At 63.3% G+C, this 25,489-nt stretch overlaps 1 protein-coding gene across 6 annotated transcripts; it reads left to right on the top strand.

Annotated features, from left to right (window-relative positions):
- The first annotated feature begins 5,034 nt into the window (after positions 1 to 5,034).
- ERCC2 (ERCC excision repair 2, TFIIH core complex helicase subunit) lies at positions 5,035 to 25,251 on the top strand. 6 transcript variants are annotated; one of them, XM_030544614.1, is made up of 23 exons: positions 5,035 to 5,116; positions 6,079 to 6,178; positions 6,972 to 7,049; positions 7,481 to 7,543; positions 7,906 to 8,019; positions 9,671 to 9,787; positions 11,089 to 11,205; positions 12,131 to 12,254; positions 13,190 to 13,286; positions 13,362 to 13,495; positions 14,107 to 14,275; positions 15,745 to 15,863; positions 20,093 to 20,162; positions 20,288 to 20,357; positions 20,958 to 21,059; positions 21,261 to 21,324; positions 21,941 to 22,062; positions 23,225 to 23,317; positions 23,774 to 23,846; positions 24,179 to 24,249; positions 24,477 to 24,620; positions 24,789 to 24,932; positions 25,016 to 25,251. In XM_030544614.1, the coding sequence occupies exons 1-23, from the start codon at positions 5,112 to 5,114 to the stop codon at positions 25,106 to 25,108; spliced, it is 2,283 nt and encodes a 760-aa protein (XP_030400474.1). In that variant the 5' UTR covers positions 5,035 to 5,111; the 3' UTR covers positions 25,109 to 25,251. The 6 variants fall into 6 exon arrangements, with proteins under 6 accessions (XP_030400474.1, XP_030400477.1, XP_030400478.1 ...); XM_030544617.1 differs by lacking the exon at positions 20,958 to 21,059; XM_030544618.1 differs by lacking the exons at positions 21,261 to 21,324; positions 23,225 to 23,317; positions 23,774 to 23,846; ... (2 more) ...; positions 24,789 to 24,932; positions 25,016 to 25,251 and having other exon boundaries at positions 21,941 to 22,033.
- The last annotated feature ends 238 nt before the right edge of the window (positions 25,252 to 25,489 follow it).

The raw sequence follows: 25,489 nt of genomic DNA, 5'->3' as shown, positions 1-25,489 counted from the left end.
CATGCCATTAGGACAGGCTGGACTGGAGTCAGAAGAGCTGCCGAGGAGCGTGTGCACCAGCACCAGGGCACTGAGCAAGGAGCCACAGCAGCGAGGCTGCAAACCGAGACCTTTGGGGGTCACCCAGTGGGGGGGCAGGATGTCCTGTGCCCAGGGGGGCCCTCGTGGTACGTTGCCATGGCTTGGGCTCTCATACCGGTGCCCAGCTCATGAGCAGCTAGAATAGTCTGGAAAACCAAACAAAAGTTCTGAAGCCGCAAGGCTGTGTGAGGGGCCGGTCCTTGTCCTTCTGCAGCTGACGGGGTTCCCAGCGTGGGCTGTGCCATCAAGGGCACCCACGGGCCATGGCCAGCTTCCCACATGGCGCCTGTGGATGAAAATCACCTCAGTTTCAAGCCCCTATATAAAAGGCTGCCCCCCCACCCCTGCCTGCACGGTGCCTCAGGGATATTTGGGAGGACACTGTGCTTTCATAGAATCATAGAATATCAGGGTTGGAAGGGACCTCAGGAGGTCATCTAGTCCAACCCCCTGCTCAAAGCACGACCATTCCTTTCACCCTAATGGCCCATCCTGTGTCTTTCCTGGGCTGTCCAGTGCTTGGTGCTTGGCACGAGTCCCATGGAGGGAGGAGGCAGCCCTTGGCTGCCCACCGCCCTGCGGGGAGGTGCAGAAGGCGGGGTGGCTGAATGGTGCAAGCCCCAGGGATGAGCCCAGCTGCACAGGCAGAGATACACTCGCAGCCCCACCCCCAGATCTGCAGCGCGTAGTGACCAGCATGGTCAGAACAGGCCTGGGGCTCAGGAGGGACTGTACGCCAGGAGTTCTCAACCTTTTCCCCTCGGAGACCCTGCAACATGCTAGAAAATCTCCACGGCCCAGCTGTGTCACAGCGAGTGGTTTTCTGCATAGAAAACCCAGGGCCGGCGTTAGTGGGTAAAGCAGGGCAATTGTCCAGGGTCCCACACCACAGAGGGAACTGTGAAGTGATGTTGCTCAGGCTTTGGCTTCAGCCCCGGCCCCCAGCGAGTCTAATGCTGGCCCTGCTTGGTGGCCCCCCCCCGAAACCTGCTCACAGCCTCCCAGAGGGCCCTGGACCCTGACTGAGAACCACTGCTGTATGCCACATATTGCCAGACACATTCCTTCTGTGTGACTCCATCGAGTCAAATGCGTGTTTGCTTGTTTCAGACCCACCACATCTTTCCTCCCCAAGGGCATCTGGGCCCCAATTGTCACAGCCCCACCCCCCTGAGGTGTCTGGGCCCCAGTTGTCACAGGCGGAGGGGAGCAGCAGGCAGTGGATGGGGCAGGGAGCAGTGGATGAGGCAGGGGATGGGGAGCAGAGGCAGTGGATGGGGCAGGGGGCAGGGAGCAGTGGATGGGGCAGGCGGAGAGGGAGGCAAGGGGCAGTGGATGGGGCAGTGGATGGGGGTTGGTGGGATGGATGGAGGGGAGCAGTGGATGGGGCAGGCATAGGGGAGCAGGGAGCAGTGGATGGGGAAGGGTGCAGGGAGCAAGAGGCAGTGGATGGGGCAGAGAGCAGTGAATGGGGCAGGGGGCGGAGAGCAGTTGGTGGCACGGGTGGAGGGGAGCAGTGGATGGGGCAGGTGGAGGGGAGCAGGGGGCAGTGGACAGGGCAGGCAGAGGGGAGCAGTGGGCAGCAGACAGGACAGGTGGAGGGGCGCAGGGGGCAGTGGATGGGGCAGGGGTGGGGAGCAGCGGGCAGTGGATGGGGCAGGGGTGGGGAGCAGGGGCAGTGGATGGGGCAGGGGGCAGGGAGCAGTGGACGGAGCAGTGGGAGGGGAGCAAGGGGCAGTGGATAGGGCAGGGGGCAGGGAGCAGTGGATGGAGCAGTGGGAGGGGAGCAAGGGGCAGTGGATAGGGCAGGGAGCAGTGGATGGGGCATGGGGCAAGGAGCGGTGGATGGGGCATGGGGCGAAGAGCAGTGGGTGGGACAGGTGGAGGGGAGCAGTGGATGGGGCAGGCGTAGGGGAGCAGGGAGCAGTGGACAGGGCAGGCAGAGGGGAGCAGTGGGCAGTGAACAGGACAGGCGGAGGGGCGCAGGGGGCAGTGGATGGGATATGCCGAGGTGAGCAGTGGGGAGTGGATGGGGCAGGTGGCAGTGAGCAGCGGGCAGTGGGTGGGGCGGGGAACAGTGGATGGGGCAGGCGGAGGGAAGCAGTGGGCAGTGGATAGGGCAGGGGGCTTGTTGAACACTCAGGAAGCATTGCTGGGTCAGCTCCCTGCAGCCCCTGCATTGGGGGGGGGGTTGTCACTAGAAGAGCTGGAGCTGACCCTGACTGCATGTAACGCCATCAGAACCAGCCCGTCCCACTAGCTCCTGGCTCTGACTGGGGAATGGTGCCCGCAGAGCTTGTTATCATCACAGAAGCAGCTGCGGAGATCCCAGCCACCCAGCCTGCAGCCTCCCCAAGCCCCACGGTGCCCAAAGCAAAGCTCATAGTGTCTGGGTGGGGCCAGTAAAATCAGCTGTCCCTGGGGCAAGCGGGGTAGGAGCTCCCATGAGGCCGGCCTGAGAGAGAGAAGGCCCATATGCCAAGCCACCAGGAGAGGCACATGCAGAATTGGGGAGCGGACGACCTGAGCTGCATCTGTCCTTGCACAGTGCCTGAGTCCCATGCAGCTGCCTGCGGCTCTGCAGCCCTGGACACAAACCCTGGGCCAGCAGCAGGCTCGCCTCTGGGCTCAGGAGTGACGCCTGGACAGCAAAGCGCACTTCAGGGACACTGGCATTTCCCAGAATGGGGCCTCACTCCCTGGCCCTCTGCCTGCATCGTGGGGGTGTGGGTGGGACTGTGGGAGGAGGGTTCCCTAGGGCTGACCCGTGTCCCCCAGTGACACCCTTGTGCCACAGCAACGGTGTCCAGCCATATTATGGAGCCCACGTGGCAGCAGGGGGAAAACTCTGATTTAAGGTTTCAGGTGCCAGTCATACATTTTAACATTTTAAGAAGGTCTCTTTCTATGTCTATAATATATAACTGTAAGCAGAGTCAGGATAAGCTCTACACTGACATCTGGTGGAAAGAATTTCAGAGAGTGTATTTGCATAGGCACGCCTACCCTATCCCAGACTCCCAAGCTGTGGGACTGCTTGGTGACAAATTGCTCACCCTCAGTTGGGTGGTACTGGCTAGACATGGGACATGGGTTCCAAAACCCAGAGAATTGAGAGAGGCTGGGGACAGGTATCTGTGCTTGGTGGTGCAGTCTCCTTGTGGAGCCAGAAGCACCAGTTCCACCACCACCTCCTCCTCCTCTTTCCACTGTGGAATGTCAGAGTTGATTTTTATTCCCTCAAGAATCTAAATACAGGTTACTGAGCTGAACTCACTTTGGGCTAATGGTGCACTAGCACTGGGGCTCCCCCACTATGAGCTGGAATCACTAAGAGCTGAAAATCACTAAGCTGAGAGCACTGAGTACTGTGCTAACTAGTGGGGAGCCCAAAGCTATACTGTGGAACAGAGCAGCTGGTGGAGTGGAGTGGAGCAGTTTGTGGGGATGGCTGGAGCGGATCACGGGACAGCTGGTGGCAGCAGAGTGGCTGGCAGAGCGGAGTAGCTGTGGGACGGGTGGAGCGGCCCACAGAGCGAGTGGAACCGAGCAGTTTGCAGAGAGAACCGGAGCAGCTCATGGAGCAGAGCAGCTGGTGGAGCGGAGCAGTTTCTGAGGACGGCTGGAGGAGCAGCGTGCAGCGGCTGGTAAAGCGGAGCATTTTGTGGAGAAGGCAGAAGCAGAACCCATGGAGAGGCAGGGCAGTTGGCCCAGGACCACGTAAGGTGCCCCTTTCTATCCAGGCTGGGGGGAGAGACCTCTACAGATAAACTCTCGAACTCTGGGATGGCATTGACCAGAGACTTTTGGGTTGTTGGACTTTGGGGTGATTGGACTTAAAACCCTAAGGGGAAAAAGGACAGTGCCAAAAGTACTTGGAGGTGGGTTTTTGTTTATGGTTTGTGTTATAACCCTGTTTGTGGTGTTTCTCCAATGGGATGCCGCATTAATTCCTTCCTTTATTAAAAGATTTTGCTACACTCAGACTCCATGCTTGCGAGAGGGGAAGTATTGCCTCCTAGAGGCGCCCAGGGGGGTGTGGTATGTGAGTGTCCCAGGTCACTGGGTGGGGGCTCGAGCCGGTTATGCATTGTGTTACTGAAACGGAACCCCTGGATACTGAACCTGGCCCTTGTTGCTGCCAACTCAGAGGGGCAGAAGGGTTACATAACTAAATTATTGTTGTATGTAAAGTAAATAAGGTTTTAAAAACGTTTAAGAAGCTTCATTTAAAATTAAATGAAAATGCAGAGCCCCTCCGACTGGTGGCCAGACCCAGGCAGTGTGAATGCCACTAAAAATCAGCTTGCGTGCCACCTTTGGCACGCATGCCATAGGTTGCCTACCCCTGCAGTAGATACTCCATCACTGGCAAGATTGGATGTTTTCCTAAAACCTCTGCCCTAGGAATTGTTTTGGGGCAGTCCTCCGGCCTGTGCTCTACAGGGGGCCAGACTGGATGACCACAGTGGTTCCTTCTGGCCTTGAAATGTATGAATCTAGAACCTATTAAACTGAGCAGTGGCTCCCCCCAAAATCCATGACTCTGGAGCTGGGGCAACAAACCATGTGAGACTGGCCATAAACCCCTGAGAACTGGCAGCATCTCTCTTGCCATAGGGTCATTCTCCCCCTGACCCCTCCCTTAGCCCCATCCACCCCAACCCAGAGTCACCCTAGCCCCCAGATCCCAGCTGAGCTGCTCCTGCAGCTCTCGGCTCGATTGCTCAGGGCTGCCCATCCATGGACCTCCCCTGCGCTGCTCATGCCTGCGCAGTGCAACCGAACCCACCGCGCGCTACGGGCTGTCGGCCTATCCTGCCGCTCAGGCGGCAAGTCCCGCCTCTCCGGCCTGACTGGCAAGGGCTTCACCCAATGGCAGTTGGACTCTGCCCAACAGGACGGCGCTCCAGCCAGTAGGCGGAGAGGGCGGGTATAGCGGACCGAGGTGGGAACCGGCAGAGGGCGGGGCAGGTCTGGGATGAGGCGTGTGAGGGGCTGAGAAGAGGGAAGGGGCGGGGCTCGGAGCCATGAAGTGAGTGAGGGGCGCGCGGGGGGGGGGAGGTTAAGGGCTGCGGGGGGTGCTGTGGGGGATGGGGAAGGAAGGGTGCTGCGCTGTGTGGGGGAGGGGGAGGCGGGGACAGCAGGGAGGGGAGCTGTGGGGTGGGGGGATGGAGTGAAAGCTGGTGGGCGGTGTAGGGGATGGAGGAGGAAGGGGTGCTCGGGGGTGTTGTGGGGGATGGGGAAGGAAGGGTGCGGGGGGGGTGCTGTGAGGGATGGAGGGGAAAGGGGTGCTGGGGGGTGTTGTGGGGGATGGAGGAGGCGGGGACAGCAGGGAGGGGGCATGGGGGATGGAGAATGGAGGGAACGGGTGGGGGGTGCAGTGGGGGATGGAGGGGAAAGGGGTGATGGATGGTGCTGTGGGGGATGGGGAAGGTAGGGGTGCTGGGGGGTGCTGTGGGGGATGGAGGACGTGGAGACAGCAGGGAGGGGAGCTGTGGGGTGGGGGGATGGAGTGAAAGCTGGTGGGCGGTGTTGTAGGGGATGGAGGATGGAGGTGCTGGATGTGTTGGGGAGGAGGAGGCGGGGACAGCAGGGAGGGGAGCTGTGGGGGGATGGAGGGGAAAGGGGTGGTGGGCGGTGCTGTGGGCGATGGAGGAGGAAGGGGTGCTCGGGGGTGTTGTGGGGGATGGGGAAGGAAGGGTGCGGGGGGGTGCTGTGAGGGATGGAGGGGAAAGGGGTGATGGATGGTGTTGTGGGGGATGGGGAAGGTAGGGGTGTTCTGGGAGATGGAGGAGGTGAGGACAGCAGGGAGGGGAGCTGGCCAGAGAAAGGAGGCTTAAAAAAGACGCTGTGTCTGGGAAAACCCGGACGTGCTGTACACTGACTTCACTTGCTCATTGCTGGGCCAGCCTCCTGTGCCCCACTGTGCCAGGGTGCCCCTCGTAGCCACGGTTCGGCTGCCTCTCTGAGCCCATGACTTGATCTCCTTGTCAGGCTGAACATCGATGGGCTGCTGGTGTATTTCCCCTATGACTACATTTACCCGGAGCAGTACTCCTATATGCTGGAGCTCAAGAGGACGTTGGATGCCAAGGTCCCTCCTGGGGATGGGGGGTTTGCGTGGTGGTGGGGAGCACCGGGGTGGGGGGTGGCACATCTCACTGTGCATGGCTAAATACCGGCGCTTGTATTCACCCATGTACCCTTCGGAGCCCCAGAGCCCTGCCCAAGTGGGGCTCCTGGCATGCAGCCCGTCACCTGGCTTGGGCAGCCTGCGCTGGATGGCAGATGTGGTGCCCACTCAGAAATTAGCAGGGTGAATCTCTGTGTCCTAGGGGCAATGATACGCTGTGGGGGCTGCATGCCACCAGGCCAGATTGCCGGACTATCTCAGCCCTCCCTCCACTACGGTCAGAACCCTGCTCCAGAAGATGGAGAGATGCCCCAGAGATCCCCTGGCTGGACAGCCATGGGGGTGGAATGGGTGATGTTTGCTGCCCCTGGAGCCTGAGATCTGGTTTGGGTGCAAGGGTCATTGGCTGTGATATGTCCTATCCCTGTCTCTCTCCTCCCCGCCCCCACTGTGACACTGCCCCTGTGCTGCCCAGGCCACTCTGCTAGGAGGGACCAACGTGGCCTGGCTCAGCTAGCGGGGTCCCTCTGCAGTCTCCGTTCCTCCCAGCCCTGCCTCTGTCTTGGGCTTGGTGACTTCTGCTCCCAGGGCCTTTCCTCGCAGGACTCTTACTGTCTCCTCTCTCTTCTCTGGCTCTTCTGGGTCCCTGCAGAGGCAGGCATCGGGGCTCCGTAGGCCCTGGCTCAGTCTTCCCTGCTAGCCCCCTGCCCACACCCTCGGGGCTCCCTGTGTGACGGCTTTTCCTCTCTCCCAGGGCCATGGCGTGCTGGAAATGCCCTCGGGGACTGGGAAGACCATTTCCCTCCTGTCGCTCATTGTGGCCTACCAGCAGGTGAGTGCCAGGCAAGAGCTGGGGGCAGGGGCTGCCAAGCGTGTGTCTGGGGGGGTCCACTGGGAGAGGCACTTTCCCCCGAGGCCAGCATGGCAGGTGCTGGCCCAGCACTGGCGCTATTCCGCAGACCTCGTGGGTGGGTCTGGGCAGGGGCTGGAGCTGCCTCTGCTTGCTCCACTGGCAGCCCTGATCTGGGGACTCTTGGGGCTGGGGGTCAGGGTGCCTTCTGGGCAGGCTACGCCCCATAGCCAGGTGGGAGTGCTCACACCATCCCCTCATCCCTTGGGCTGTAGCTGTGACGGTAGTGGGGAGGGGAAAGCAGCCTGGGGAGTTTGGTGCCCTGACTGCTCCAGGCTCGGCATTGGCGGCCTCTGGGGCTAGCGAAGCCCCCACCCTGCCCAGTAATGCAGGTGCCTGGCCTCTCTCCCTAGGCCCATCCACTGGAGTTGACCAAGCTGATCTACTGCTCCAGAACCGTGCCTGAGATTGAGAAGGTGACCGGAGTGGGGGGGGGGAGGGACCTGTATGCGGTGGGGCCCCTCGTGACCCTATGTTGGGGGGTGCGTGGAGATCATGGAGGGGGGGGCCCTTGCTGCCCTGTGGTGGGGAGTGGGGAGATTGTAGGGGAACCAAGAGGGGGGAAGGAGAGTGTGTGGAGGATGGTGACGGAATCCTTGCTGCCCCAAGGGGAGGAATGCCTGGGGGAAGGGTGTGAGGGATGGTGACAGGGCACCTCACTGCCCTGGGAGGAGGAGGGGGAGGGGGTGGGGGATCGCAGCAGGGCCCTTTGCTGCCCTGCAGGGAGAAGAGGGTGTGGGGGATCATGGTGGGCCTCTCACTGCCCCTGCTCCGACAGGTCATTGAGGAACTACGGAAGCTCCTGGATTTCTATGAGAAACAAACAAGGGAGAAGCTCCCCTTCCTCGGCCTGGCTCTGAGCTCCAGGAAGAACCTCTGCATCCACCCTGAGGTGAGTCAGTTCCTGGCTCCCCACCCTTGGGTCCCTGGTTCTGGGGCACAGCCAGGACTCAGCTGCCTGGCAGGCCAGGGGAGGAGCCCAGGGCTGGTCTGCCCTCTGTGCCTGCCGCCCCACGCCCAGCCCTGGGCAGAGGCTGAGGCTGCTCCATGGAGTGACTGTGGAACTGCTGCCCCCTGCCCTCCCCTCCTCCGGAGCCAGATCCTCCTGCCCTGCCCCTTCCTGTGCATGGTGACTCCACTGCCCTGTGTGCCCCAGCAGCTGCCCCTTTGTGTGAGCATGTGTGGTTGTCTGACATGTGCCAGTGATCGCCACTCTGGCTGGATAGCAGGGCGGCGGCTCAGGAGCGAGGGGCACCGGCAGAGCTAGGGGAGCCTAGGGCTGGGCTAGCAGGGAGTTGCAAGTCAGGAGTGAGAGGCACAGAAAAAGCAGCTAGGGTGGAGCCCAGGGCTGGGCTAGCAGGGGGCTGTGGGTTGAGATTGAGGGGCAGTGGCAGAGCTTGGGGGAGCCCAAGGCTGGGCTAGCAGGGGGCTGCTGGTCAGGAGTGAGGAGCACAGACAGAGCTGTGGGGGTGGCCCAGAACTGGGCTAGCAGGGGGCTGCAGGTCGGGAGTGAGAGGCACAGACAGAGCCGTGGGGATGGTGCCCGGGGTGGGGATAGCAGGGGACTGCAGGTCAGGAGTATGGGGCACAGACAGAGCTGTAGGGGTGGAGCCCAGAGCTGGGCTAGCAGGGGGCTGCAGGTCGGGAGTGAGAGGCACAGACAGAGCTGTGGGGATGGTGCCTGGGGTGGGGATAGCAGGGGGCTGCAGGTCGGGAGTGAGGGACACAGACAGAGCTGTGGGGATGGTGCCCAGGGCGGGGATAACAGGGAACTGCAGGTCGGGAGTGAGGGGCACAGACAGAGCTGTGGGGGTGGAGCCCAGAGCTGGGCTAGCAGGGGGCTGCAGGTCGGGAGTGAGGGGCACAGACAGAGCTGTGGGGGTGGAGCCCAGAGCTGGGCTAGCAGGGGGCTGCAGGTCGGGAGTGAGGGGCACAGACAGAGCTGTGGGGGTGGAGCCCAGAGCTGGGCTAGCAGGGGGCTGCAGGTTGGGAGTGAGGGGCACAGACAGAGCCGTGGGGATGGTGCCCGGGGTGGGGATAGCAGGGGACTACAGGTCGGGAGTATGGGGCACAGGCAGAGCTGTAGGGGTGGAGCCCAGAGCTGGGCTAGCAGGGGGCTGCAGGTTGGGAGTGAGGGGCACAGACAGAGCCGTGGGGATGGTGCCCGGGGTGGGGATAGCAGGGGACTACAGGTCGGGAGTATGGGGCACAGGCAGAGCTGTAGGGGTGGAGCCCAGAGCTGGGCTAGCAGGGGGCTGCAGGTTGGGAGTGAGAGGCACAGACAGAGCTGTGGGGATGGTGCCCGGGGCGGGGATAGCAGGGGGCTGCAGGTCAGGAGTGAGGGGCACAGACAGAGCTGTGGGGGTGGAGCCTAGAGCTGGGCTAGCAGGAGGGCTGCAGGTCGGGAGTGAGGGGCATTGGCAGATGAGGCAGGTTAGGGTAGACAGCCCCCCCGTGCGTTACACATGGTGCTCTCCAGAACTGAGGGCCCCGTGGCCAGGCACCCTTGGCTCTTTGCTCGGCCTGACGGCTGCTCGTTGTAGGTCAGCTCGCTGCGGTTCGGGAAGGAGGTGGACAGCAAGTGTCTGAGCCTGACGGCGTCGTACGTGCGGGCGCAGCAGCAGTGGGACAGCGCCATCCCCTCATGCCACTTCTTTGAGGTAGCAGGGTTCCTGGGTGAGGGTCAGCCCCTCCCAGCCCATGGGGCCAGCCTTCCCCTCCAGGGAGATAGCGGGGCAGGGGTTTGACAGGCCAGCTGAGCACTGTCACTAGAACCAAAGGGCTACTGGGATGCTTCCCGGGGTACCCCGGGCTGTGTGGCACCTTGCTGCCATCTGCCGGAGCAGGCGGGAGCCTTGTCTGTGCCAGCCGGGCTCAGCTCCGCCGTCCCCCTGCGGGTTAGCAATAGGCACACACCAGCCTCCCAGTGCCCGCATGCAGCTTTCACAGATCCGCTGGCCCAAAGCGTCCAGCCTGTCTCCCCAGTCCCAGCCCGGCTTGCAGCCCTTCCGTTCGTTTGTACTGAGAACCAGGTGAAGTTCATGGGACAAAGTAAAGGTTCGAGGGAGAAGTACTGGAAACATGGTTACGAGTCAAACAAAATCCTAACTCGCCTTCCAGATCCCAGATGTAACTCACCAGCCACCTGCCTGTCTGAGGGGGTCTCGCGCCTGGGTTTTCTCCCAGCGTTTCCCAGCCAGGCCGGCCGTGACCCTGCATTCATAAGACAAACCGTTGGCAGCTGGGCCCCGGTGGGGAGGATCCCAGGTGTGTCTCTGTGTTCCCCAGGCACACCGGCCTTGGTCTTTGATCTTGGGCGTAAGCAGGGCGCCGCCTGCTGCGTTCCGGAGCTCGTGTGGTGTCATGGCAGCTTTGCAGTCTTGGTTAGCTGGTGGCTTCTTATGCCAGTGGACTCTTACTGTAAGACACACGAGACCCAGGAGAGCCCCGGCCAGTATCCCCTGCCGGAGCTGAACCAGAGCATCGCCTTCTGGTCCTTACTCACAGGCCTTAGTACGACACTGACAGGCACCACCTCAGACACTGTCCTGTGACCAGCCAGCTAGGGGCTCTCACTAGAGACCGCACGTGCCACCCGTTGGCGCAGAATGATGTAGACATCAGACCCAGGGATCCCTGTAAACCCCTCTGCCAGGTGGCACCAAGCGGTCTGCCTTCCCCGGGGGAAGCTCCTAGCCCCATCGCCAGTGTCCTGGGCTGGCCGAAGAGGAGAGCCGCTCTGCTACCTGGCTGCTGGCTGTTGCCATTCACACTGATGGGAGGCTTCCCCGTGGCCCGCTCGGAAGGGTTAATGGGCAGGGAGCTGGGCAGCGGGGATGATAGCATGAAGGGACTGAGCTGGGGATGGGCTGGCCCAAGGCCTGGCGCAGCAGAGGGAGGGAGGGACATGAGCCTGGGTGGTGCTCGGCCCTGATGTGCAGCGTGCTGTGCCCCCCTGCAGGAGTTCGATGCCCATGGGCGGCAGGTGCCCATCCCCTTTGGCATCTACAACCTGGATGACCTCAAAGGGTACTGTCGGCAGAAGGGCTGGTGCCCCTACTTCCTCGCCCGCTACTCGGTACGTGGCGGGCCATCGGGCCCTGCTGGCCCCAATGATGGGGGGCTGGGAGCTCACTGACCCTCCTCCCCGGGCGGGCAGCAGGGAGCCCAGTCCAGCACTGCCTGGTGAGGGGAAGGAGCTGTGATGCTGGGTGCGGTTGTGCTCCTGGGCTGGGTGACTCCCCCCTGCTGAGTACAATGCCAGCCTGTCCTCTGGCCCCGGTGGCTCTGGCCTCCTCAGCCCCACTGGCTGTGACCCAGGCTGGGTACTCCCGCGCTGGGAGGCTACCCATGGGCACTTGGGTTGGGCAGAGGCTGAAGCTGAGGCACTGGTCCCCCAGGGCCATGTGTTCCTGAGGAGTCTGAGTGGGTCCAGGCCTGGGCTGAGTGAGCCCCCAGGGCAAAACAGGTGGTGGGGTCGACAGCCTCCCCCCTGAGCTTCCCCCCAGGGGCTCCGTATTTTCATTTGCTCAGTGGCCTAGGCAGCTAGAGCAGCCTCAGCCCATCCCACCCAGAGCTGCTTGCCTTGCGGCTGCCCACTCTGCTGAGGCCAGCCCATCCCAGCTGCTGCCGTGCACAGCCCTGCTGCCAGACACGGAGCCTCCCTCTCGCCTGGGGGCTGCTGGCCTGTGGCCCTCCAGGGCTCGCCAGGGAGGTGGTATGCCAACCCAGGGGCTGCTGGCCTGTGGCCCTCCAGGGCTTGCCAGAGAGGAGGTATGCCAGCCCAGGGGCTGCTAGCCTATTGCCCTCCAGGGCTCGCCAGAGAGGCAGTATGCCAACCCGGGGGCTGCTAGCCTGTGGCCCTCCAGGGCTTGCTAGGGAGGTAGTATGCCAACCCGGGGGCTGCCTGTCTCTGGGCCCCCAGCGGTGGAGGTCTATGTGTGTGTGTGTGTGCGTGTGTGTGTGTGCGTTCTGGGCATTAACCCTTTCCTTCCTTTGGTCAGATCCTCCACGCCAACATTGTCGTGTACAGTTACCACTACCTGCTGGACCCCAAGATCGCAGACCTGGTGTCCAAGGAGCTGGCCAGGAAATCCGTCGTCGTATTTGACGAAGCTCATAACATTGGTAATGGGGGATGGGTGAGCCTTCACAGGGGGTGGACAGGATCCTGGGGGGGCCTGCCTGCCATATGTGCCAGGTCCCTGCCTGCCATTCAGTACTAAGGGCCCCTGGTGGGGGCGGCTGAGCCTTTTGTTGGTGCTGTGGGGCTGCTCCGTGCCCGGCTGGCTGGCACACTGTCCCAGCTGGTTATGAATGTGCTGGGCAGACAATCCCTGCACCAGCCCCCTGGGGAACGACTCCTCGCCTGATCCGGGTATGGACATGTCTCCTGATGCCTGAGTGTGGTATTGCTCCCATTCCCTGTCACGCCCCTTGGGCTCCCAGGGGAGTGGGAGAGCTCGGATCCCTTCCCGTCTACCTCGACTTCATCAAGCCCTCTGTGCTAACGAGGTGCCCAGTTGCTTCTGGCTGCCCCCTTCCTGCTCGGGGCCATGCAGCCCGATGCCTGTGTTGGTCCGGTTGGATCCAGTGCCCTGGTGTTCGCTATCTGGCGTCTGAACGTTTCCTGGTTCAGGGCATCGCTGCCTCCTCTGCCAAGTCCCTCGTGTCCTGTTGTGTCTCTTGGCTCTCGCCCTGCGGCTGTCACTTGGGACAGGACGCTGCTCTTGTCCGAGCCATTGGGACTGCCCCAGGCCCCGTGCCAGGGTGTCCCTGGGCTGGCTGTTGTCCTCAACTACTGTCTGCTGTGGGTCAGGGGAGTGTGTATGTAAAGGCCAGTCCCTGTCCCCCTGCCCCCCCCGTCCTTGCTTGTTACTGGCCCCCACTGGCAGAACTGACCTGTCCTTTCACTCCGCTTGTGGGGCGTCTGCCCAGCCTGCTCCCTGTCAGGGGAGTCAGAGTCTGTGCCCCACTCCCACCTGGGGTTTAGTCCCTCTACAAGGCCCCCTGCCCACCCGACTGCTGGGTTCCCCTGGAGACCAGGTGCCTTGTTCCTGCAGATAACGTGTGCATCGACTCCATGGGGGTGAACATCACGCGCCGGACTCTGGATCGCTGCCAGGCCAACGTGACCACACTACAGGCCACCATCCAGAAGTGAGTGCCCTCCCCACACCCCCTCCATGCCCTCCCCACGCCCACCCAGGCTCACGGGCGCTGCTCCCCTTTCAGGATTAAGGAGACGGACGCCCAGAAGCTGAAGGAGGAATACAGGCGGCTGGTAGAGGGGCTGAGAGAGGCCAATGTTGCCCGGGAAACAGACGTCTACCTGGCCAATCCAGTGTTGCCCGACGAGATTCTCCAAGGTGGGTCCTGCTAGCTGGTGTGGGGAGGGTGGCATTGCTGGGGACCAGCGCCTCCCAGTGCAGCCAGGACAAACGGAACTGGCTGGCTGGGGTATGGGATACTGGTGTAGCTGGATCCAATCCAGCCCCAGGGCAAGGGACTGGCTGGCACTGGTGGGTGTAGGCAGGGAATGGATGCAGGCCCTTTCCCCTCCAAGGGGTGCAGGCTCCAGTCCAGCCCCAGGGCAGGGGGACTGACACCTTGAGGGCACTGGGGGCGGGTGGGGAGTGGGACACAGGGCCTTCCCCCAACGGCATCAGTTCCACCGCAGCCTGGGCTGCTGTTGACTCAGCAACTGTTCTGCCAGGCCCCTTGGTGCTGTACATGAGATGAGCTGGTGTTTCTCAGCCCTCTCCCTGATCTCCTTGGAACCATGGAGCCTGAGCCCTGATTGCCGGCCACTGGCGCAGGCCCTGCAGTCAAGGGCATGGTGGGCATCCGTGCCCCTTTGGACGGGGCCTGAGGAGGGGTGGGCTGCAGCAGTGGCATGCTCACCCTGGTCGTGCCCCCATGTGGCTGGGGTGTGGGCAGGGGCAGGCTGTGACTCAGGATGAGCCTCTGTCCCGTGCAGAGGCCGTGCCTGGGAACATCCGGACAGCCGAGCACTTTGTGGGCTTCATGAAGCGCTTCCTGGAGTATCTGAAGTCGCGGCTGCGGGTCCATCACATGGTGCAGGAAAGCCCCCCCTCCTTCCTCAAGGACGTCTTTGAGAAGGTGTGCATCGAACGCAAGCCACTGCGGTAAGCAGCTGGCCTGGACCCAGCCAGCACAGCCGGCCTGCCCCTCTGCCTTCTCTGGCCTGCCCCCCTGCTCTGCGCCGCTGCCCAGCCTGGCCTGGACATTCCCGGCCTGCCCCTCTGCCTTCTCTGGCCTGCCCCCCTGCTCTGTGCCGCTGCCCGGCCTGGCCTGGACATTCCCGGCCTGCCCCTCTGCCTTCTCTGCCCTGCCCCCCTGCTCTGCGCCGCTGCCCGGCCTGGCCTGGACATTCCCGGCCTGCCCCTCTGCCTTCCCTGCCCTGCCCCCCTGCTCTGCGCCGCTGCCCGGCCTGGCCTGGACATTCCTGGCCTGCCCCTCTGCCTTCCCTGCCCTGCACCCCTGCCCTGCACCCCTGCTCGGCCTGGCCTGGTCTTCCCTGCCCCGCCCCCCTGCTCTGCGCCGCTGCCCGGCCTGGCCTGGACATTTCTGGCCTGCCTCTCTGCCTTCTCTGGCCTGCCCCCCTGCTCTGCGCCGCTGCCCGGCCTGGCCTGGACATTCCTGGCCTGCCCCTCTGCCTTCTCTGGCCTGCCCCCCTGCTCTGTGCCGCTGCCCGGCCTGGCCTGGACATTTCTGGGCTGCATCCCTGCCCTGCACCCCTGCTCGGCCTGGCCTGGTCTTCCCTGCCCTGCCCCCCTGCTCTGCGCCCCTGCCCAGCCTGGGCTGGACATTCCTGGCCTGCCCCTCTGCTCTGCACCCCTGCCCGGCCTGGCCTGCCCCTCTGCTCTGCACCCCTGCCCGGCCTGGCCTGGTCTTCCCTGGCCTGCCCCTCTGCTCTGCACCCCTGCCCGGCCTGGCCTGGTCTTCCCTGCCCTGCCCCCCTGCTCTGCGCCCCTGCCCAGCCTGGGCTGGACATTCCTGGCCTGCCCCTCTGCTCTGCACCCCTGCCCGGCCTGGCCTGCCCCTCTGCTCTGCACCCCTGCCCGGCCTGGCCTGCACCCCTGCCTGGCCTGGACTTCTCTGGCCTGCCCCTCTGCTCTGTGCCACTGCCTGGCCTGGCCAGCCCCTCTGGTCTCAGCACCCCTCCCTCACCTGGTCTGCCGTCTGCTTTCTCCCCATACCCTCCCCACTTGGGCATTGCCCACCCTCCCCTCTGCCATGTCTTCCCCCTGGAGGCACTGGCACTCCTCCGATATGGGCAGACAGATCTTGCAGCGCCCCTTGTACAGTGTTTGACTTGTTGAATCTCGGCCCCCTCTTGGCTGAGCTGCTTCCATACTGCCCCTGTGGGGTGCCATGGAGGTGCCTGTGCTTGGTGCTGCCCAAGGCCACTGGATGCCCTGTGCCCTGCTCAGCCCAGCTGGCTCTGCAGCCACACCATGCTGGGAGTGGGATCAGCAACCCCCCTGCAGCCACAGTGTGTGGGGCTGGAGGGCAGATAAAGGGGCGTCTCCTCCCCTGGAGGTAACATCCCCCCCACTGTGGTAACCCCCTCGACCTCTCATGCCTGCCGTAGGTTCTGTGCCGAGCGGCTGCGCTCTCTGCTCCGCACACTGGAGATCGTGGACATCGCTGACTTCTCTCCCATCACCCTCATCGCCAACTTCGCCACGCTCGTCAGCACCTACGCCAAGGGTAAGGTGCCCCGCCACCGAGAGGCGTCTCTCTGGGCCAGCGTGCTGATGTGGCAGTGGAATATAAATACCACATAAATTTCTTAAGCGTTCAGCCTTGGGGATGCAGCAGTTTCAATCCTCTTAGTGCTAAGCAGCTTGCTCCCCTCCCAGCACATGGACTGGGGCCTTCCCTTCAGTGTGACGGCCCTGTGGGCCTGGCTGGCACAGACGCTTGCCGTCCTCCAGCACTCCTCCCAGAGCAGCACTAAGCCGGGCTTGGTGGGCACCTGCTCCTCTCCTAGTGCTGGGAGTGGAGCCTGGGCAGTGGGTGTGTAGGGTGAGCAGGGGCCAGGGGTGAGCATGTGGCAGGGTAGGAGGGGGCAAGCAGAGCCCAGGTGGAGGGGGTGAGTGGAGCCAGGAGTGGGAGGGGGCAAGTGGGGCTGGAGGGGGTGAGCGGGGCCTGGGTGCAGGGGACGAGTGGGGCCTGGAGGGGGTGAGCGGGACCTGAGTGTAGGGGACGGATGGGGCCTGGAGGGGGTGAGCGGGACCTGAGTGCAGGGGATGGATGGGGCCTGGAGGGGGCGAGCGGGGCCTGAGTGCAGGGGATGGATTGGGCTGGAGGGGGTGAGCGGGGCCTGAGTGCAGGGGATGGATGGGACCTGGAAGGGGTGAGCGGGGCCTGAGTGCAGGGGATGGATTGGGCTGGAGGGGGTGAGCAGGACCTGGATGCTGGGGGATGGATGAGGCCTGGAGGGGGTGAGCGGGGCCTGAGTGCAGGGGATGGATTGGGCTGGAGGGGGTGAGCGGGACCTGGATGCTGGGGGATGGATGGGGCCTGGAGGGGGTGAGCGGGACCTGGATGCTGGGGGATGGATGGGGCCTGGAGGGGGTGAGCGGGACCTGGATGCTGGGGGATGGATGGGGCCTGGAGGGGGTGAGCGGGACCTGGATGCTGGGGGATGGATGGGGCCTGGAGGGGGTGAGCGGGACCTGGATGCTGGGGGATGGATGGGGCCTGGAGGGGGTGAGCGGGACCTGGATGCTGGGGGATGGATGGGGCCTGGAGGGGGTGAGCGGGACCTGGATGCTGGGGGATGGATGGGGCCTGGAGGGGGTGAGCGGGACCTGGATGCTGGGGGATGGATTGGGCTGGAGGGGGTGAGCAGGACCTGGATGCTGGGGGATGGATGGGGCCTGGAGGGGGTGAGCGGGGCCTGAGTGCAGGGGATGGATTGGGCTGGAGGGGGTGAGCAGGACCTGGATGCTGGGGGATGGATGGGGCCTGGAGGGGGTGAGCGGGACCTGGATGCTGGGGGATGGATGGGGCCTGGAGGGGGTGAGCGGGACCTGGATGCTGGGGGATGGATGGGGCCTGGAGGGGGTGAGCGGGACCTGGATGCTGGGGGATGGATGGGGCCTGGAGGGAGTGAGCGGGACCTGAGTGCAGGGGATGGATTGGGCTGGAGGGGGTGAGCAGGACCTGGATGCTGGGGGATGGATGGGGCCTGGAGGGGGTGAGCGGGACCTGGATGCTGGGGGATGGATGGGGCCTGGAGGGGGTGAGCGGGGCCTGAGTGCAGGGGATGGATTGGGCTGGAGGGGGTGAGCAGGACCTGGATGCTGGGGGATGGATGGGGCTTGGAGGGGGTGAGCAGGACCTGGATGCTGGGGGATGGATGGGGCCTGGAGGGGGTGAGCGGGACCTGGATGCTGGGGGATGGATGGGGCCTGGAGGGGGTGAGCGGGACCTGAGTGCAGGGGATGGATTGGCCTGGAGGATGGGGCCTGAGTGCAGGGGGCGCGCAGGGCTTGGCTTTCCTGTTCGTTTGTATCTTTGCCTGTCACACCAGGGCCGGGCTCCCAGGAGCTCGGTGGCTGTGTGAGTTCAGCGGGGGATTGCAGACAGCAGGGGACTGCAAATCTGGGACAGCAGCCGTCGTCACTTGCTCTCCCATCTCCATGGTGCCCCCGGCAGGCAAGCTGGGTGAGACCGGATGGCTAATGGGAGAAGCCAAGCAGAGGGGCCCCAGCTCCTGTGTGCAGCACTCACAGGCAGTGCAGGGCTCGAGCCCAGATACGTCTCTGCTGCCCACAAGGAAACGCCCCCCCCCCACTGTTTCAGGGAGAGCTGAGGCAGACGGCAGAGCAGGCGAGGTGGGCGCTCCCTGCCCTGAGCCGTTGGAGGGCTGGCCTGCAGCCAGGCTGCCCTCACTGGTCCCTGGGCGGGTCTCCAGCTACACAGGGGCTAGGGCATTCCTGGGGCAATGCAGACCAGAGAGGGGCTGGGTCACCCCTGCCCTGCAGACTCGGTTGCCCCCTGATGCTATGCTGCTGTGGTTTCTGCCTGGGCTGCTCACAGCCAGCCTGCCGGTTGCACCTCAGGTGTCTGCTCTGGCAGCTCTCGCCCCAGCAGGCTGTCGGCAAACGCCAGCCACGCTGACTTCCACCGGCCTGGGTTACCATTGCAGGGTGACCCTCGCTCACTCCCACGCTGACTTCCACCGGCCTGGGTTACCATTGCAGGGTGACCGTCATTCAATCCCAGTCCTGGATGTTCCCTCCAAACATGTTCTGCACAGTCCAGCCCTCTCCTGGCCAGTTCAGATGTGTTAGGTCTGTTGCCGCTCTAAGGCAGGGGTGGGCAAACTATGGGCCGCGGGTCATATCCAGCCCTCCAGCCGATTTAATCTGGCCCTTGAGCTCCCGCAGGGGAGTGGGGTCTGGGGTGTGCCCTGCTCCCATGCTCCAGCCAGGGAGCAGGGTTGGGGGCTGCTCCATGCGTGCATGCCGTGGCTCTGTGAGGCTCCCAGAAGCAGCATCATGTCCCCCCTACTCCTCCTATGCATAGGAGCAGCCAGGGGGCTCTGCACGATGCCCCCGCAGCTCCCATTGGCCAGGAACTCCAGCCAATGGGAGCTGCACGGGCGGCCACTGGCCCTGCCTCCACGTTGGAGCCAGAGAAGGGACATGCTGCTGCTTCCGGGAGCTGCTTGAGGTAAGCGCCTCCTGGAGCCTGCACCCCCGACCCCCTCCCACACCCCAATCTCCTGCCCCAGCCTGAAGCCCCCTCCCACACTCTGAACCCCTCAGTCCCTGTCTGGAGCACCCCAGCCAGAGCCCTCACCCACTCCTGCACCCTAACCCCAATTTTGTGAGCATTCCTGGCCCAGATGTGGCCCTTGGGCCAAACAGTTTGCCCACCCCTGCTCTAAGGGGATCAATGTACAGCAGTCTGCTGCCTCACATGGTGGTCCCTGCCCAGCTCCCAGCCCTGGATTCGTTCTGATTAACATGTTTATTTAGCTACACAGAGGCAGGTTTTAAGGGAGCACACGTCCAGGGCATTGAAGTCAGAATTGGTTATAAGAGAACGACAGATAGACCTTTTCCTAGCACTGCAGCGTAACAACCTAGCCTGGGGGTCGAGGTGGGCTCCCTTACCACATGCTCCCAGTGTAACTGCTGGACAGATTCCCAGGCCAGGATCTGCTGCCCAAGTTCAACGGCTCTTCCTTCGGTTGTCTTCAGGGGAAGTGGGAGCGGTGGACGGAGCGCTGCCTTTGCCCCTCCCTTTCATAGTTCAGGCTGCTGTTGAAAAGCATTTTCCTCAGGGTTACCCCTGGCAAAGGTCATTCCCAGCGCGATGACGGAGACCAGGAGCATGGTGGTGACAGAGGTTCCTTGCTCCTGTTCGCTAAGATGCAGATCTATTTGCTACTGTCCACCGCCTTGCCAAAGATGGCCACTGGGCAGGGGATGACACCCGGCTACAGGCATTAGCTTCTCCTTCGTCCTTGAGAAATGGGTTTACCCATTGCCCAGGCATGTCTGGGAAACGCTTCAGTCCTGATTTCAGCCTCTGTTCATAGCTTTACATGCAACGTTGCTACACGTTTCCCCACGTTTGTGTCCAGCGAGTTACCAGTCTCCAGACACCTCACAAAGCATGTTTGGTACAAAGCTCCGTACAGCGGGGTGCAGGGAGTGAATACAGGGGTGCAGCTGGTCAGTGTGTGTGTGGAGACCCCAGCAGAGCAGCAGGGGGTGGGGGATTGAGTACAGGGGTGAGCCCCAGCCTGGCACGAGGGGGGGTGAGATTTTGAGCCACTGCGGGTGGTGCTGGTAATCATCAGGTCCATGCCACCTGGGGGGGGGGCCGCATCTCAGTGGTGAGGGGAGGTGGGAGCCCAGTGGGATGAGGCACGAAGGGAGATCCCGACAGACTCCAGAGCTCTGACCCCTCTGCAGGCTTCACCATCATCATAGAGCCCTTCGACGACAGGACCCCCACCATCGCCAACCCCATCCTGCATTTCAGGTGAGTGGGCGGGGGAACAGGCCTGGAAAGGCCATTGGCTCTGGTGAGCGGCGGGGGGTGGGCAGGCTTGCACAGGAGCCACTGTTTGCTGCCCACCCCCCAAAACACTCGTCCTGTCCTTCCAGCTGCATGGACGCCTCCATCGCCATCAAGCCAGTCTTTGAGAGGTTCCAGTCGGTCATCATCACCTCGGGGGTAAGTGGCAGCCTGGCGCGTGGCTCCTGGGCCTGGGGGGAGCTGGTGTGGAGCTGGGCCCGGGACATCTTGCAGCTGTGGCCGATGCAGGCACCGGTGATTGGCTGTTGCTCTGCATGGCAACTCTGCTAGAAACAGCCCTTCCCGCTCACCGGGTGCTTCTGCCTCCCCCCATCTGATGCATTCAGGGCTGCATCTCTGGTGTGTGCCACGACTTGGGCCAGCCCAGCTTCTCCGTCCCCTGCAGAGCCGGCCTGGCCTGGCCTGGGCATGGGTGGGAATTCTGAGGGTGCCTGGCTGGAGCCCTCTGCTGCCCTGGCTTGCCAAGGGCCCATGGGCTGGGCTGGTGACCCAGTCCTGTGAGTCCAGCTTGGCTCCCACGTGTGTGTGTGGGGACCCCCCGAACCTTGGCACTGCATGTGGGTCATCCTGAGAGCAGAGCCCTGCCCTGGCACAGCAGAGACACTCGAGCCATCTGTAGCTGGCATCTCTGCTCAGCCACCTCCTCATATCCAGGCTTTTGGAACGAAGGTCCCATGGGCTGAGTGTCTGGTGAACAGCAGCCACCCAGCTCATGCTTCACCCCATCTCCCCATGTAGACACTGTCCCCGCTGGATATATACCCCAAGATCCTGGATTTCCATCCTGTTACCATGGCCACCTTCACCATGACTCTGGCCAGGACCTGTCTCTGCCCCATGGTGAGTGGGTGGCTGGGCTGGGCGGGGGTAGCTGCAGGGGGCTGGGCTGGGTGGGGGGCTGCCAAAAGCCCCGTGCTCCCAGTGTCTGGCAGTTGCTGGGCACCTCTGAGCCCCAGCTCTCCTGAGGGCAGCTCCTGAGCAGCTGGGCCCAGCTTGACTCTGGGCCGGGGCCCACTTGCCAGCGTCCTGTTTTCCTTTCAGATTGTGGGGCGAGGAAACGACCAGGTGGCCATTAGCTCCAAGTTTGAGACCCGCGAGGACATTGGTAGGGCTGCTACAGGGCGTTAACCTAGGGGGAGGATGTGGGCGCCACCCTGGGGCATGGGCTCACCCTGGAATCACCTCTCCTCTTCCCAGCTGTGGTGATAGGCTGCCCTGCCAGGGGCTCCCCACCCGGCTCCCCTCTGCCTTGGCCCTGTGGCAGAGTTAGGGTCCCCCAGTGATAGCTTGGTTTGTGGGGGCTGTTGCAGCAGCCAGCTTCCCTTGTTCTGCCAGGTGCTGCTGTGCCAGAATTGTGGGGGGATGTCTGCTCTGCAGGGGTGATCTGTGCCATATGCCCCCCCCCGGGAGTGAGCTGTCACTCAGCACCAATGGACCAGCCCCCACCTGCCCCATGTGGTGTGACAGCTGTCGGTCTTCCTGGCCATGGGACCGACTGCAGTTCCAGGCCTGTGGCCCTTCCTCCATGGCCGCCTTCTACCACTGGGGAGTTGAACATGTCCCCCCCACCCCCGCGAGCACTGGCTGGGACTGCCCCTAGTATAGGCCAATGGTGGGCCAGATCTCAGCTTCAGTCCCTGCCCCACCGCCATGTGGGGGTTCACCCCTGACCACGACCCATCTGGCTCTGGACCCATGACACCCTCCCTACCTGTTCGCAGCTGTGATCCGGAACTATGGCAACCTGCTGCTGGAGATGTCTGCGATTGTACCCGATGGCATTGTGGCCTTCTTCACCAGCTACCAGTACATGGAAAACATCGTGGCCTCATGGTACGAGCAGGTGTGTACAGGGGGGGCCAGTGGGGGGCTGGACGCAGAGGTGGCCTTGGGTCTGGCCAGTGCTGCTGGAGTGGCTGGCGGGAAGGGTGGCCTGGGAGGCAGTTGCAAGGGATTTCCCTGCTCCACTTCACTGCCAGAAATCCCAGAGTTGTCTGCAGAGAGGGTGCTCGCTGCTGGCTCTGCCCATTCCCTGCCCATGCAGCTGCTGCCACAGCCACTGCCCTGCCAAAGAACCCCAGCTGGTATGGAGACAATGTGGCAGGGCAGCCAGCGGCACAGAGCCCATGGGCAGGGTGTGAGCTGTGGTCACGCTGGCTGAGCAAGCACCATGTTGGGGGATTCCTAGGCTGAGTTCTGTTAACGCCATGAACTCTGGTGCCTAATGGGCACTTGGGCATCTGGGATCCAGACCGGCCCCTTGCCATCCCAGGAGAGGAGAGATCACAGTGTGACACCAGGACCCTGCCAGCCTGAGCGGGCGGATGGATGAATGTCACAGCAGCAGGAAAAGGCTGGGAAGGGCCCTGGCTGTGTTAGCTGGCTCCCCTCGGCAGTGCCCACTGCTGGCGGGGCAGGAGCCGGTGGGTTTGTCCTGACTTCCAGTCCTGCCTGCTCACAGCCGTAGCTGCCTGGCCGGACACTGAGCCACAGCGAGTCTCTGGGGAGGAAATTTCTCTCCCGGCTCATCTCCAGCCGCAGTTCTCCTGGGACTCTCTGCCAGGCTCCTGGGTGAGGCAGCTGCATGCCGCACCTTCCTGGCATGGTGCACTGGCATCAGGGTGCCCGGCTGCATCCCCCTCCCTCAGTCAGGTCCCCCATGGGACTCGACTCCACCCCCGAGAGGGAAGGAAAGGGGTCACCCCTCCTGCTCCCCATTGACCCTTCTGGCAGTGTGGGACCCCTGGGTAGGGAGGAGTGCAGGGTCCCACAGCAGCGCCTGCCAGCTCCTGTCGGGTTTGGTCTCCAGCCTGTGACGCAGCAGAGCCTCCCGTGGCCAGATGCTGCAGCCCCTGACGAAGGGGAATGTGCTGCTCTCCCCCACAAAGCCGTGAGTGGGACTGGAACCTGATCTGGCCCTGCTGTGGGTCCCAGCTGAGCCGGGGGCTCCCTGGGCAGCTGGTGTGCTGAGCCCCGGTGTCTGACCCAGGCTGCTTTCCCCACAGGGCATCTTGGAGAACATCCAGCGCAACAAGCTCATCTTCATTGAGACGCAGGATGGGGCCGAGACCAGCATGGCGCTGGAGAAGTACCAGGAGGTGGGCACTGTGCCAGCACCCGCCCAGTCCCGGTGCTGGGGAAGGGAGGGGCTGGCCCCTGCAGGCTAGGCAAAGGGCATGAGGCTGCAGGTTGGGATGGAGCGGAGCTGCCTGGTGCTAGGGAGCCGACTCTTTGTGCCAGGCCAGTTACGGCAGTGCGGCTCTGCTGCAGCACCCGTGCTGGCTGAGCCCTGCCCAGCTGCCTAGGGAGGGCCAGGGTGCTCCCACTGTGACAGTTCTCCCTTATCTCCCGAGCGCCTGAACCCCTTGTGCTGGTGCTGGGCTGGAACACAGCAGCTGGACTGCACCGTGTCCCAGCGGGGGCGGATGGAGATTCCTGGGTTGAAACTGGCCGTGCCTGCTCCTGGACTCAGCCCTAGCTCTCCCCTGTGCAGTACTGGCTGGGCCAGGGTGGAGGGATGGTCCCAATTTGGTGTGACCCCTGTTTGCACACAGGCCTGCGAGAACGGGCGGGGAGCCATCCTGCTGTCCGTGGCCAGGGGAAAGGTGTCCGAAGGCATTGACTTCGGTGAGTTTGTGTGCCAGGGAGTGCCAGTGTGGCCCTGCCTCGGCTCCCCTGCTTGGCCTGCTGCTGTTTGGGGGTGCAGGACTTTCTCAGCGCCCTCTGTGGGGTGGGTAATGCTGACCTGAGCACAGCTCTTCCTGCTCCCAGCCGGTATGACATGTCCCCGCAGGGCTCGCTCTGGGTGCCAGGGCAGAGCACAGTGGGCAAGGTGCCCTCGGGCCTGTCCTTGCTGGCAATAGCTTGGGCTCGGTTTCTGACCACAGGCCCCTCGCGTGGCACCTGCTGGGGGTGGCGTGAGGCAGGGTGGCAGCCTGACTTCTGATCTGCCCCTGCAGTGCACCACTACGGGCGAGCTGTGATCATGTTCGGCGTACCCTACGTCTACACCCAGAGCCGCATCCTCAAGGTGAGCCGGGACCCAGTGCACTGGGGGGGAGGGGTGCAGAGATTATCCTTCTGAGAGCACAATGGGGATCAGCCTACAGGGCCCTGCGGGCGGGGAGATGGGGTGCAAATGCAGGATCGGCACAGGGGGTCCTCGCCCTGCTGCCCCCTGAAGTTGAGGTCTATAGCAGGAGCCTTGTGGCCCAAGGCCGCATGGTGTGTGCCACAACCCTGCTCTTGCCCCCTCAGGCACGGCTGGAGTACCTGCGGGATCAGTTCCAGATTCGGGAGAACGACTTCCTGACGTTCGACGCCATGCGGCACGCGGCGCAGTGCGTGGGCCGGGCCATCCGGGGCAAGACAGACTACGGGCTCATGATCTTTGCAGACAAGGTGTGTGGGCAGAGGGGGCAGGGCGGTGAGCACTGCAGGAAGTGGCTGCTGAGCAGGCTTCACCCTGGGGCTCCAGCATGCTAACCTGAGGGGGAGATGGCACGCTCTGGGGGGCAGTGGCCCCACAGCTCAGGGCTGTCTGGCCATCTGGGTCTCTTTGGTTGGTAGCGCTTTGCCCGGGCAGACAAGCGGGGGAAGCTGCCACGCTGGATCCAGGAGCACATCACGGATGCCAACCTCAACCTCACGGTGGACGAGGCCGTGCAGGTGGCCAAGTACTTCCTGCGGCAGATGGCCCAGCCCTTCCACAAGGTGAGCGCTGTCCTGGGGCAGTGGGAGGTGGGGAACTGGCTGTAAGCTCAGCCCTGCTCTCACAGGCTGTGTGGTTTTGACAGGAGGACCAGCTGGGCCTGTCCCTGCTCACACTGGAGCAGCTGCAGTCGGAGGAGATGCTCCGCAAGGTCGAGCAGATCGCGCACCAGGTGTGAGCCGGAGCAGCAGCAGACACACCAGCAAAGGGCTGGAGGCTCCAGTGGCAGCTGGGTTGGCCCTGCCGCCAGGGCTTTGGTTGCTACTGGCTTTTATACTGAAAGTGACTGTCTGGGACTCAGCAATAAAGACCAGGACAGAGCACGTGTGCTGTGTGATCACCCTCCCCCAGCCACTGCAAACCAGGAATACTACAGAAGGGTGCTGGGCGTCTCCCTGCTGCTGAGGGGTGGGGGTGCTATTCCCCCAACCTGCAGGATTTTAACGGGGGGGGCTAGGGCCCTGCGCTACACCTCTGGTGAGGGGGTCCCTGGCCTGGGTGGCAACAGTACCGGCCTGCTGCCTCCCAGAGGGGCCAGGGAGCTTTTCCTCTTCCCGGG

Source organism: Gopherus evgoodei, unplaced genomic scaffold, assembly GCF_007399415.2.
Source record: "Gopherus evgoodei ecotype Sinaloan lineage unplaced genomic scaffold, rGopEvg1_v1.p scaffold_34_arrow_ctg1, whole genome shotgun sequence".
Lineage (NCBI taxonomy): Eukaryota > Metazoa > Chordata > Testudines > Testudinidae > Gopherus > Gopherus evgoodei.
This window is presented reverse-complemented; position numbering and strand designations above follow the sequence as displayed.

What these genes read in the sequence shown, in the direction of transcription:
- ERCC2 (XM_030544614.1), top strand. An exon ending in CTACAGGCCACCATCCAGAA is followed by an intron (nt 13,287 to 13,361) that starts GTGAGTGCCCTC and finishes CTCCCCTTTCAG; the next exon opens with GATTAAGGAGACGGACGCCC. An exon ending in GCCCGACGAGATTCTCCAAG is followed by an intron (nt 13,496 to 14,106) that starts GTGGGTCCTGCT and finishes TGTCCCGTGCAG; the next exon opens with AGGCCGTGCCTGGGAACATC.